Genomic DNA, 14,420 nt, shown 5'->3' with positions numbered 1-14,420 from the left:
GCGTCATTGTGTCATTAAATATCATATGTATTAGTTTAAGCAATCATTCTTTTTTTTTAATTCTACTGTGATTTTTCAAGTAACTATAATGTGCCAGGCAGAATTCTAAATGTTAGGGATTAGCAGTAAACAAGGAAACTAATGGTTTTGCTCTCAGAAAGCTTACATTCTAGTGGAATGAGATAAACAAGGCATTTAATGGTTGTTCTAATCTCTTAATGAGTGAAAAAGAAGATTAACCACTGAGAATGAGGGTAGAGGGGGGAAGGTGCAGGGAATTTCAGGAGAGAAAAGATGCAACATAATTTTGGAGATTAGCAGAATTTCTAGGCAATAGCAAGCGTCCATTTAGTTATGTATTTAAGAAGAGATTGCTCTGTTGCCAGAGTTGCCAGTGTTTTTCCAGCCATGTTTAGCTGCCTTGGTGCACAAAAAGCATAGGAAAATAATTGGTTTTGATTAGGGTTTGGGCTTTTCCAGAAGACAAAAAGGAGACAAGCAGACAGGGAGCCAAGAATGTTAGCAAGGAAGTGCTTATAATAATAATTGATTATAGAATCTAACTTGGGCTGGATGGAAATAAGGTCATGAAGAGGATGATAGTGAGAAAGTGATAGGAAAAGTACAAGGCAGTCTTAGTTGAGTGACTAGAGCAGTCACCATTAGTAAGATGAGAACTAAAGTAGATAAACTGCAAGGTTAGGAGTAATGGTTAGAAAGTAAGATGTATGACAATCAGCTATACAGTTACTGATGATAGTAAGATCAAAAGATGAGCAGATGAGAGAGTAATTGATACAAGATAAAAGAAAAGATCACTGGAGAGGAGGAGGTACAATAATTCAGCGTCCAGGGGGCATTGGTGGTATAGTGGTGAGCATAGTTGCTTCCAGAGTCCAGTGTCATGAATGGAATAACCATGTGGTTATCAAGGCCACCAAAGTGGAGGCAGGGGTAAGAAGAGAAAAAATCACAGTGAAGGATGTTCTAAAGTCACTAATGAATGAAGTATTTCTAGATGAGTGCTACAAGGTAGATAACTGATGGTAAAGTTGGTGACGGGAGCTTAGAAGAGGTGGAGATTTGTAAAGGTGGAGGGGGGAGGAAAGACCAGGAAATAGCTAGATGGAGCCAGCTTCTGCTGAAATGTGAAGGAAACTTTCCAAGAAGAGATTGAAGATGAGAGACTGTGTGTTCCAATGGGTGCCATGGGGAAGGATTAGAGGCTGGAGAGGAATGAAAAATTGAATCGGGTTATGCGTGTAGATAATGCTGTGGGCCCAGGTGATGATGGAAGATCTGCAGTTGGGGATGACTCATTTTTTGTGGGGAGTAACAGGCATGTGATGTGTAATAGATTTAGTTGGATTGGCCCCTTGGGTAGGAAACTGCTATAAGTTAAAATACATGGTGCCACTGGGAGACTCTTCTCTCCTGGAGCTCCTGGAGTAGTGGTGGCCAAGAAGTATAAGAATGTGGACTCGGGAATTGGCTCCTTGGAAGTAAGAGGCTCTCTGAGAGGCAGGTTGATGTTTCACTGAGCACAGGTCATGTCATTGGAAACAGGAGATCAGCCCTGCCTGTTTTATTTGGCAGCTCTGTGTTCAGTCTTCTAGAACAAAAAGTTTTTAGAAACCCTAAAGATAGGCACTCATTTTAAAAGAATAACCATAATTGTGTATTGAGGATATTAAAAAAAAAAGACTGGGGAGTGATAGAAGGGGTTGCTGTTGGATAACAGTGCTGAGATGCTTTGTGCTCCGGAAGAAGCCTTTTCTGTTTTTCCCGTAGACTGAGAATAAGACAATGGTGTTATAGAAAGCCAGCCTTTGTTGTGAGGAAGGTAAAGCAATGACATAAGGTTAGTTTTTTTTTTTTCTTCATTATTTGGTAAGAGATGGGAATAATCCAAGTATCACTGAAATTACACCGACTTCCTACCAAAATTTAAAAATGCTAAACAAAGTTAAAAGTTCAAGGAGAGGTAATTTGCAACAGAAAATTAATTCAAAGATGGAATGATTCTTTTTCATTTAATTCTTCAGGTAAAGCATGTATTTTATAAGGGTTTTGAGCTCACTAAAACGTGGAGCTACCTTCATTTTAAAAATCACTTTAAAGAGGTAAAATTACACTATAATATTGCAGAAAATGAAACAATAATTTAGGATTCCAGAAAGAACTAAAAGAGTTATTTAAAAAGTTACTCAACCCTCTCCCAAGATATGCCTTGAAAAATCTATGCTATTAAAGATCAGTATTGAGTAAAATATAGTTTAACCGTTAACCCAATGTACTTGTTAAATTTTTCTTTCCAAATTTTCATAAATTATTTGTAACTCTTCTTAAAAATCAGTACTTTTGATCAAATAATATATTTGGTTGTTCAAATAATATATTTGCTTAAATTCTGTTTGCTTTTTTTCTCGCTGAATTTATTGCCTTGAGACCTAGAAGGGGTATTGCAGAGGCACCTATTCTACCTCCTGTCCTGGGTCAACAGTACACTAGAATTACCCTCAAAGACCTGATAACTACCTTTACATTTTACCTTTTGCATGAAACATTTCCCTTTCAATTTCCTATCACTCGGCTGTTCCAACCTTCCATCCACCCCACTCCCAGCTTCGCAAATCAGTTTTGCATGCCTTTTAAATTCTTCCATCCAGTAATTTCTCTGGTAAAATCTATCTTGAATGTCTTAAGATATCTGAAAAATGCTGTAACTTCGTGAGAGATTATGTGCTATCTGAATCTGTGTGCCCCATAATCACATAATTATTTTCTGGATATGTAATCTCTTTTGTCTATTCCTATCCTACATCAGTATTTTCAAGTATAAACACCACAGGCAGGTGCCTTTATTTTTCCAATGCTCATTATTTCCAATAAGAAAAATTATAGCTTATTTTTTATTAATCCTCAGTGCACAGACTTAATACCCATGTGCTCATGGAAAGAAAGAATATCAGATGATAACTAATAATCCAGGGGAGAATATGTGAAATAAATGTGTTTGCTCATTCAGCAAATATTTAGTAAGCATTTACTATATGTGACTATTGTTCTAGGTATTAAGACACAAAGATGAATAGAAAGACTACATGTATAATACCGCATGTAATAAATTGATTATAAATACATACAGGGAAGTATGAGAGGTATAAAATTCCAAGTTTGCCAGCTCAAGTTATTAGTGAGACACTTCCCATTTTTCCTTTTTAATGTGTGCTATAGCTCTCCCTTTGTCTGTGCTCTGATATGAGGGCTCTGTAACCTGGCTGAGTTCTACAGTGCTGTTACTGTGAGTGCACAAGTGATTTTTTACCTGTGAACTGAGAAGAAATAGACCTCCCAGTGGGTAAAAACATGGATGTCATGACACTCCCTGTGTAACCCCATTAAACTTCTTCTCTAGGTATTATGGCTTTGAAGAGTTTCACTTTAATCAGGTCACAATCTCTATCCTGTGAACTGCGCAAGGTTAAGGAATTTGAACTTTTTATAAGGATAAATGGATTGCCATTCTGAAATCAATTAAGGAAGTGAAGAGTCATCATAGTGTTACATATTGAGTACAAACTTGTGAAATTTGTGATGAGAAGGCACTAGAAGAATGGTTCAGAGTTGTACTTTAAGTGACATTCTTTCTTTCAAGTCAATAAACAAAATAGAATTGAAGGACTAATGTTTGCTTCCCAAATTCGAACAGCCCTGGCTATGCACCAGGTGACATCTAGATAGTTAATGACTGGGAGCTTCAGTCTATTAAGTGCCACGGATGCTGGACTCATACCTCCCACTTTCCTCCCCCCCAGTCCCCAGATCCCTTGGTCTCTATCCGTATCTATTTTCTAACTGCAGGTTGGAGAATAATTGCCTCTAAGAACTTTGACCACCTGGGGAACAGAGACCTATTTTCCTTTTCTCCCTGTTAAAAAACAAACAAACAAAAACCTCTCTCCTTCCCCCAATGCTAAACAAATTATGAGAATGGTCATTTAGTTTTTATGCTTTTTTAAAAAAAATATTAAAGATAGATCATAAACATAAAAAAATAATAGAAGTTGCAAAAGAAGGATAGATCCCAGTAGTGAATAGGGGAGGCGGTGAAGGGAACAAGAGAAAAATTATACTAGAAAATCAGTTAAGGTAAGCTCCTGCAATTGAAAAGAAAATTAGCTCTGAGATTCTGGTGACCAAAGCAAAAAATAGAAGCACAATGGATTCTTAACAGATTGTCAAGGGAAACAAAATTTTTCCTAGCTCTGAATTATTAGAGAAATTTATCACCTGGGCCTTAAAATAGGGGCCATTTGGACAACATAATGAGTGGAGACTGCATTAGCAATTTATTAAAAGTTCTATTGACAATTCTTAGATCTTACCTAGATTAATCATATGTGATATGTAAAAGTTGCAGCTGGCATTCAAGCTACTATTGTTACAGTAAAAATTCTATGACAATATTTTCAAATACTTTATTTTCTCTGGTGCCCAGTACTTCCAGCCCCCAATTCCCTAGTCCATTACCTGTAGCACTCCAGTTATTCATTAAAATAGTTATGCAATCATTAATAGTACAGGTTACCCCCTGTGACGGGAATAATCCTAACAAGTTACATGTGAATCCAGAATCGTAAATTACAATGGGACATACAAGCTCAGGTATTCCAGTAGATCTCAAACCTGGCTCTTCATCCCAATTACCTGGCAAGCTTCTTAAAAAATCAAATTCCAAAACCCAACTCTCAAAGATGCTGATTTAGTAGTACTAAGTATAGGCCCAGACTTCTGTAGCAAAAGAGATTCTCCGATGAAGTCAGACATTTAGGAATCACTAATCTGATCCATTCTTCCATCTTATATAGGAATCCTCTCTAAACATGGCTAGGAGTCATTTGCCCAAACCATGCTGAGGAATGCCCTGACTTCACGAGAAAGGATGTTTCTTTGTGGGTACATTCTAATTGTCAAATCATATGTTTTTCCACTACTGCAGTATCTTTAAAAAGGTTTCATTTCATTTCCGATTAAAGTTTAATTGTTAGGAGCTGCTAACCCCTTAAAATGTTTCTGTTCCTGTAGTCTGTGTATCAGATATTTAAGGATCTTGCAAAAGAACGTAAATGCGTCAGGGGAACTCTATTAGTGTAATTCTTCAGGGAATTCTTTTGTAAGTGAACCCTGTGCCATGCAGCCATTCATCCTTACAGTAAGGATGTTTGTTTAAGTTAAAATATATTTTATTCGAGTTAGCAAATTTCATACATTATCTGCTTTGGATACTAAAAAATTTTGAACATCCTTGTATCAGTAATACTGTCAAATTGATATCTTTATTGAAGGTAAATCTTAATTTTTTTCCAGTTTTTAACATAATTTGGAGTTATTTAGTTGCAGAAGTTATTGGTATTTTCACTGCTTCTTTAAAATGTCTGCCTGTGAGAAACCACTTTTATTTCACTACTTAGAGCCCTGATGTTTAGAATGTGACCTGAATTGAAGATCCTAGACTGTTTAACATGAATAGTAAATGACTGGAATAACTTAGAAGTTATGCATTTCAAATTAAGTGAATAACAAAGAAATAAAATTTCGCATTATAGCATTGGATATATTCTCCTAAAGAAGATTCATTACATGTGTATGAGTCCCATGTGGTAAACAGGGCTAGGAGAAATAGCATGAAAATAAATTTAAGGTAGAGGAAAATAAATTAATTAGATCTGTCATAGTCCTCAGGGGGAAAGAAATATACAAAAGAGCAATTACTTTGTAACTGCACATTAGGAAGGCTAGTTGACTGTGGGACTTTTCTCCATTCTTCACATTTTTAAGTATGAATTGTTCGGGTTTTCGATGTAAGTGGTCTTTGGGAGAATTTAGTGAATGATTAGACTAGATGAAATGTCTCATTCAGGGATGTCAAAGCACGTGTCACTGGCAGCAATGTAATTTCTTCACACAGACTAGTATTTGGAGATTCTTTTATCAGTGCAAAGTACAGAGGTTAAAAACCTGCCTCATTGCAGGGGACTCCGGAGTCAGGAAGCAGTCTCGGCATCGGGTCATCATTCAAATGCCAGCCAACGGGGGCCGCGACTGCACGGATCCCCTCTATGAAGAGAAAGCCTGTGAGGCCCCTCAAGTGTGCCAAAGCTACAGGTAATAGGATTAGAGAAAAAGCATCGTGAGCGATGTGTTCAGTAAATGCTTCAAGTCCACATTCTTTCAAAGGATGAGGAAACGAAGTCAGCAGCGTTCCTTCCACAAGCTCAGTGGAGTTGGGGATGTTTATAGCTGTATCTGCCATTTGTTGTCTCTTCAGGAGAGCTGCTCTGCTACTGAAATTATCTCCAAGGAGACAAATACCTATGTAAATTTCCAAGCTATGGTATTAGCTCCAGGAGGTTTGAAAAATGTCTTATGTTGATATAAACTATAAGAAATGCAGAAAGTGATCAATAATTAGGAAACACATATGCTTTAGGAAGCAATTCTTTTTCACTTATAACAGCCTAAGCATTTTTCCCTGGCTCCAAAGAGCACCTGTTTCTTCTCATAAATGCTCATATTCTGGCTCAGGAAATGACATCTCTAGCTCAGTGATGCTAGCAAGATATCTGTTCTGTTCGTATATCATTTTGATAATTTATTAGAGAAATTTGGTCTCCTTACCATTAAGACAGAAAGTATCTAACTAAAATTTGATATAGTATATAATTGCAGTCCTGACAGCAAATGAAATATTATAGCATCAATAAATGGAAAGTATAATCACAAAATAAAAATTTAAGATGAAATGAATGGCAAATTTGCCATCTTAATATATCAGTCTTTAATTCTGAAATGACAAACAGTATAATTGTATGTTTACACCATGAATATTGACAACTATTAGCCCAAAGTTATTTGTTTTTGGAATTTGTTTTTGTAAAGTGTATTGTAATTGCAATTGCTAAGTAGCTCCTACAATGCTAACCAAAAGAGCACTGTACAAAAGAATTCTGACTTGAATACAGTTTCAAAACTTGAATAAAAATAAATATACCTTATTTAAGAGGAAAGCATCACTTTTGGTGCTATCTGGTGTATCTTTGAACAGTCTCAGTCATTTAAAAGGCCAAATGTTCTCTGGAGAGCCTTGTAGAACTTGACAATGTTGTACTTTTGTTTTCACTGTCAAAGAAAGTACTTTTACATTTAATCCTGCTGCTTATAATACATTGATGGAGCTCTAAATTAAATTTAGATAAGACTGAGCATTGTTAAATAAATTTCTATTTGCAGTGGTGAAAGTCACGTTTTCATGCTGCTATATCTCTGTGATTTCCCCGACATTTTTGCTTCCTCTCCATCCGGCTTCTGTTCTTTTCTTATAGATGGAAGACTCACAAATGGCGCAGATGCCAATTAGTTCCTTGGAGCGTGCAACAGGACAGCCCTGGAGCACAGGAAGGCTGTGGGCCTGGACGACAGGCAAGAGGTGGGAGTCCCCATTGCACAGTTCATTTCTCCAGCATCACTAGGTTTAACCACTATCTTGATATGTTTGTCACTTTGATGCCATGCTTCGCAAATAGAGCAAAGCAGATATGAATCTGCTATGACCCATTCTACAAAACACTATATAACACGGAAACTTATCAACTTATCTTATTAAATTGTGTCTGTTGTTCTTGGCATTAGCTCATAACTCCTGAATTTTCCTTTCAGTCATATATGGAAGAAAATCAGTCCAAGCTTTCAGTTATGACATAGATGGTACACTGATGCTTGTTTTTTTGTTCCTTTTTATTTACTTATTTATGTGTTGGTTTTATTTTGTTTCTGAGACAAGGTCTTGCTCTGCTACCCTAGAATACAGTGGCTTCATCATAACTCACTGCAACCTCAAACTCCTGACTCAAACAGTCCTCCTGCCTCAGCCTCCCAAGTAGCTGGGACTACAGGCATGCATCACCATGCCCTGCTGATTTTTTTCTATTATTTGTAGAGACAGGGTCTTGCTCTTGCTCAGGCTGGTCTCCAACTCCTGGCCTCAAGCGATCCTCCCAACTCGGCCTCCCAAGGTACTAGGATTACAGGCATGAGCCACCATGCTCAGCCTTTTTGTTCCTTTTTAAATCAAGGTATTCTGTAATACTTTTGCCTGCCACCTTAACAGTCAATAAGATTTGTAGCTACTTGTGTACATGCATGCATACAATGTGATATCTTTGTTGACTTTCCCCGAATTTCTCGGCAATGACATTCCAAACACTGTCACTGTCATGGCTATCCACAATTCTGTTCATATTCAGTTCTGATTTTTAAACAGCAGATTTGTTTATTCAAAATTCATAATATGTGAACTGCAATCTGTCTGCACCACTAAATAACATGAAATCTTGCAGAAATGGGTGATGGGGATGTTTCAAGCTTGCCATAATTATTTACTAGATATTATAGGGAATACATAAATCCCAAGCTTTGGAATATATTGTTTATATATTTGCTAAATTCAGTCTTTAAGGTAGCACATGATTGTTTTTACTTATATTTATTTTTAGCATATAGTTCCATCTATATACTTAAAATATAGCTTAATATATAATTAAATATGCAACCACCTTTCTTTAATTCCTAAAGATATATTTTGCTGCCCTATTTGTAGTTATATATTTCATGATTATAAAAGTTTGAACATATGGAGCAGAAATCCAGTTTCTGCTGATTTGATCTAGGACCCCATTTTCCTTATAGTGAAAAAATTGCTTTTGTATTTTGAGAAAATGTGCTTGCTCTTTTATAAAAAAAAATCCTCTATTTTTATAATCTTTGTTTTAGAAGTCTTAATTGGAAACATAAAATTTCATTTACAAGTAATACATAGTGATTTTTAGGGTTTATTTGCATAATTCTCATTATATTTCTCCCACCATCAACTTTGAGTAAAAAATAATTCTAGCTCCTTTTACAGTTACAGGACTTAGGTATATAGAATTGAAAGTCATTCTCTCCATTTCAAATCATTCTTAGAGAAACTGAGTGATTCCAGATCTTCTTTTCATGTCCTGCTAATTCTTTCTTGAATCAAGCATACATTTGTGTTCCTTTTGGTTCCTACATAGAGTTTGTAATGAAAACGAGTACGAGTTTGGGAATCAGGAAACCTAAGTTTTAGTCCCAGTTCTTTCACTAATATAATGCGAGTCTTACTCACCCCTTCCCCTTTCTGGGTCTCAGTTTATTTAGACAAAACAAAAAAGAAACCAGAGGTTTGGACCAAATGATCTTCAAGGATTATTCCAATTTTTATAACTATAATCTATGCTCAAAAAATGTCCATAGAGCAAAGTGTGAGGTAAAATTAGGTAAAACAGATGAAAGACATATTTTTATAAAACACCACTGGAGGATATATAAGATATGGTAGAAGCAGCAGCACAAGTATGAAAACATTTTCTGTTCCAAACTCTATTACTTATAATTTGCACAACCTTGGATGATTCATTTCCTCCCTTTAAGGCTGAGAACACAAAAGCCTTACAGCCAGCACTTGGTGCATATTGTCTTCGTTAAATGTTAATTCCTTCCCTCTTCCTGTTCATTCATAGCCCCAGTGAATGCACATGTATGTACATATCACAGTAGGCATGAAAGCAGCAATATTAACGTGGACCTTTTGTTTTTTGGCATACAATCTGTACAGAAACTATTCTTTCTGTGATTACCAGTGACCTTTTCATTTCCAAATCTGAAACCCTCTGTTCACTCCTCATCTTGGGTGACTGCTTTGTAGTATCTAGTACTGTCACCCATTCCCTTAGTGAAGAAGGGTCTTTGGCTTCCTCAGTGCTACTTTCTGCTGCCTTTCTGATTGTTCCTTTCTTGGTTTCCTATTACTGGTGCTTCTTTCTCTAACTGCACTTAGTGCTTTCTAATCTTGGCATACTTGTCAGAGGCTTACTGTATCTCAGCAATCGTGTCCATTTTTAGGATATCTTGGAAGAAAAAGTTGCATAACAACAAGTCGGTTTCTGCAGAAATATACTCAGAAAACCCCTTTAACTTCCATATGAAAACAATCTTTTCTTTGTCGCCCCAGTAGATGAACAATTTCTTTTTCTTAGAGCCTTTATTTCATCAGAAAATGAAATGGGGAGAATTAAGAGTATAGAAGTTTTACTTCTTGCTAATGGCAAGAAGGCAGTTTTTTTTTCTTTGACAGTCATGGCTGTTTTCAGAACTCTGCATTATCAACCTGCCAAATTCTTGCTATTTTCATCTTTGTCCCTAGGTGATCAGAGATTTAAAAAAGAAAAAAAAATGAAACTTGTGTAGTAAACATTAAATCAATCCTTAAAGACTATAAAGAAGGTACTCCCTATCCATTACATCAGACTTTCTAATTCCAATTGCTCTTCCAACTGTGATTGCATTCAGAAGATTGCATAGAAAAAAAACATGAGTGAAGACACTCAGAGCAGGGAGCTTATATTTTGTTAGGGAAATGAGATCACTGGTAATGTCAACCAACAAGTAGGAGTTAAAGACTGAAAATGGCCAATTGCAAAACCAATCATTTGATGTTACAGAGCTGGGACTTGACTTGCCCCATAATATTAGAAGAAGTAGAGAGAAGAAAAGAAGACAAAATAAGATCAATTCTATAAGCTAAATGTTGGAGGTAAGAAAAACAAAAACATTAAATGTGTTCACAGGAAAGTGGGTAGATTGAAGCTCTGAAAATGTGAGCTGGAGCCTGGGGTAATTTTGTGGAGGGCTATAAATGTCAGGATCAGTATTTTAGACCTTGTTCGATAAGTGGTGTGAGCAAGGACCCGATGAAAGCAGTGTTTTATCTGTCAGCGTGTACAGAATAAATTAGAAAGATAAGACACACGGGCCTGAATGCCAGCTAGTACGCTGCTGTCAAAATGCAAGGTTGAAATAATAGAAATTGCAGTAGTGAAAATAGGCAAAAATAAATGGATTTTGTACATATCACAAAGGAAAATATTTTTAGGACCTAGTGGCAGATAATAGAAGGGAATGATAGAAACAAAAGAATCAAAGATGATCATATGATTCCTTAATTCTAATATTTTTAGCTTAAGAATAGTTTTACTGATAAAAATTCTTAGGCCTAAAAGTAGAGCTAATTTTGGAAAGTGTATATTATATATTTTACATCTCAGGCCATGACAAGTTTAGCCAAGTGAAAATATCCAAGAATATATTTGAAATGTAGAAAAGTAGTTGTAGAGATAGCTTAAGATGGAAATTTGGATAACATTTCCATAAAGTGATTTGCTGAAGACATGGGAACAGCTAAGGTCTCTAAGATATACCCCATATTGTATATAGGAGTAAACATGATTATATTTTACCATTAATAGATTTCTTTTTTCTCTATAAACATTTGAATTTGTAGACTCTTCAAGTATTTTTTAATTTAAAGAATTTAACTTAAATGTTATTAGCTTTAAATTATTATGTTCTTACTTGCATACTCACTTGCATAATATGTGAACTAAAATACAATATAGCTAACTTTACCACTCTATGATTCTAAAGATAGGAATATTTATTGTATGGCTTTTACCAAAATATCTGTCTATATCAGGAGTCAGCCAACTGGTGCCTGTGAGCCAAATCCAGCCCATAGCTTGCTTTTGTTTCTGTTTTTATTTGGTTTTTTAATAATTAAAGTTTTATTGGAACACAGCCACAACTATTTCTTTACTTATTGCCTACGGCTACTTTCATGACAAGGCAAAGTTGAGTAGTTGTGACAAGACCATATGGCCCACAAAGACAAAAATATTCACTCTCTAGCCCTTTACAGAAAAAAATGTGCTGACCCTTGATCTAAACTCAAAAGCCATGTAATAAATGATGTGGTCACAACTTCTAATGCTAATGAATAGTTATTACCCAATAGGATCAGAAAATCCCTGGAGTTTATCTTGTCACTTGGGAAGAAGTGTACAAATTCAGTTCAGCAATAAAGGAACTAAATTTAGAGTTAATAGAGCAGTGGACTTTAAAGATTGTGACAATAGTAAACTATCTGCCTTTATGATGAAATTGCAGCATTCTTTGAGGGGGAGGTTTAGGATAAAATTTTGACTCTAAGAATTTAGTAGTAAAAATAAAAATTAAAAAAAGAGTTAAAGGTGAAATCAGAAAATTCATGGGATATGGAAGACAAGAGATAAAAATATTTCAGGCCGGGCGTGGTGGCTCACGCCTGTAATCCTAGCACTCTGGGAGGCTGAGGCAGGCGGATTGTTTGAGCTTAGGAGTTCGAGACCAGCCTGAGCAAGAGCGAGACCCTGTCTCTACTAAAAATAGAAAGAAATTATATGGACAGCTAAAAATATATATAGAAAAAATTAGCTGGCATGGTGGCGCATGCCTGTAGTCCCAGCTACTGGGGAGGCTGAGGCAGGAGGATTGCTTGAGTACAGGAGTTTGAGGTTGCTGTGAGCTAGGATGATGCCACAACACTCACTCTAGCCCAGGCAACAGAGTGAGACTCTGTCTCAAAAAAAAAAAAAAATTTTTTCAGGCCTCATTATTCACCTGTCTAGAACATTATAAATCATACCCAAAAACTGGACATTAAGAGTAAATTTACTAAATATGGATAGAAAGAAAAGAATGTGTGTCTCATATGATATGCACCATTCAGCACAACACTTAAAAGGTCACCTGTTATGATTCAGTTTTTCTCAAATTATTGGAACATTCCATGTTAATTGACAAATAGAACACAAATTTTCTTAGCACCCAAGCATCCTAGATCTTTTCTTATCAAGTCACCTGCACCTACTTTTAGCCACCTGTTAATAATAAAGTACCCATTATAGATAGACTTTGATTTTTACTATTAATACTATTAATAGCATAATTGTTCCAGTTGTAGAAACTATCTGCCATGACATGTTTCAAAGGATTTGGGAAGCAATTATGTTCCCAGAGTCTCTCTTTTTTTTTTTTATGGTAGCAAAATTTGGATATCTTTATAAGCACAAAGAAGAAATTAAAATTAAAAATCATGGTAAGTGATTCTTCATCCCATCCATAAAAAATCACATCATATTTCAGACATCTTTTTTACCCAAATTGAGCATATACATTTTATAAAAATGAGATCAAATTAATTTTTTCCACTTTAAAATATATTTTGGACATCTTTTTTTAAGTGAAAAATAAGTTTATTTCAAAGTATTACAGGGGTACAAATGTTTTTGGTTACCAGAGTCTCTTTAACAAATAGTTTTAAAAAACTGTAACTGCTTACAATCTCAGCACTGACACTCACTATAAAGTAAGTGAGAATCACCTTTACCCAAAAATGAGTTAAAATAACACAGAAGTAAGAATATAGGTAGATTCTATTCTAATCAAGTAAATGCATTCTTGACCAAGTCTATGTTTTACATATGTCAAAACTATATGAAAATGTTTTCTGATCTATTATATTAGAACACAAAATACTTTAAAAGAAAATTTATATACTCCTGAAAGTTTGAAAAGCAGATAGGAATTTTTATATTTATGACCCAAGTCTTTTATTAACACCTTTGAAAGGAATAGTTTAATGGTGAAGCAAAATTTTATATCCATAATTCTCAGAATTACCAGTAATTTTTGCCCAATCTTCTCTAAATTGGATTACTCTGCTATGTGTAAGATATTTTAAGTTGATCAAATATTTCTATAGAAACATTAGAAATGCTTTATAAAGTAAATACTTCAAACTTTGTGTTAATAGTTGTATTAGTTTTCTCAGGCTGCTGTAAACAAAATACCGTTAGAGTAAGTGGCCTAAACCATAGAAATTTATTGCTCACAGTTCTAAAAGCTATGAAGTCCAAGTTCAAGGTGCCAGCCAATTTGGTTCCTGAGCAAAGACTGCTTCCCTGCTTCCTAGCTTGCAGTCAACTGTCTTTTCATTATGCCCTTACATGGCAGACAGAGAGAGAGAGAGAGAGAGAGAGGGAAGCTCCTCTCTGGTCTCATAAGGTCACTAATCCCATCATGAGAGCCCACCCTCAGGACCTCATCTAAACCTAATTATTTAATACCTCCTGAAGGCTACATTTGAAAATACCACCATCACATTGGGATTAGGACTTAAACATACGAATTTTAGGAAGATACAACTCAGCATATACAAATAGTGAAAAATCAGTGTTTTTAAATAAAATTTCTTAGTGTACAAAGCCATTTACAATTGTTAATATTAAGATTTTCCAGAAAACTGTGAAAACAGGGTAACTCTAGTCCCTTAAAGCCCATTCAAACTTACTGAATATCATTCAATATAATTCATCCTTTCATAAAACAAATCTCTATTGAATGCATGCTACATGTTTCATGTTGCTGTCATGATACTAGGCCCAGCCTGCCGAGAAAATGAA

At 35.5% G+C, this 14,420-nt stretch overlaps 1 protein-coding gene across 1 annotated transcript in view; it reads left to right on the top strand.

Moving 5' to 3' along the window:
• THSD7A (thrombospondin type 1 domain containing 7A) overlaps positions 1–14,420 on the top strand; it is a 226,359-nt gene that overhangs the window by 151,221 nt on the left and 60,718 nt on the right. The window contains 2 exon segments of the mRNA XM_045564151.1: positions 6,036–6,168; positions 7,386–7,489. Coding sequence (XP_045420107.1) covers positions 6,036–6,168; positions 7,386–7,489 — 237 coding nt within the window.

The sequence above is a fragment of the Lemur catta genome, chromosome 11 (genome assembly GCF_020740605.2).
Source record: "Lemur catta isolate mLemCat1 chromosome 11, mLemCat1.pri, whole genome shotgun sequence".
Classification (NCBI taxonomy): Eukaryota; Metazoa; Chordata; class Mammalia; order Primates; family Lemuridae; genus Lemur; species Lemur catta.
The sequence above is the reverse complement of the archived record's forward strand: the minus strand, read 5'-3'. Positions and strand labels throughout refer to the sequence as shown.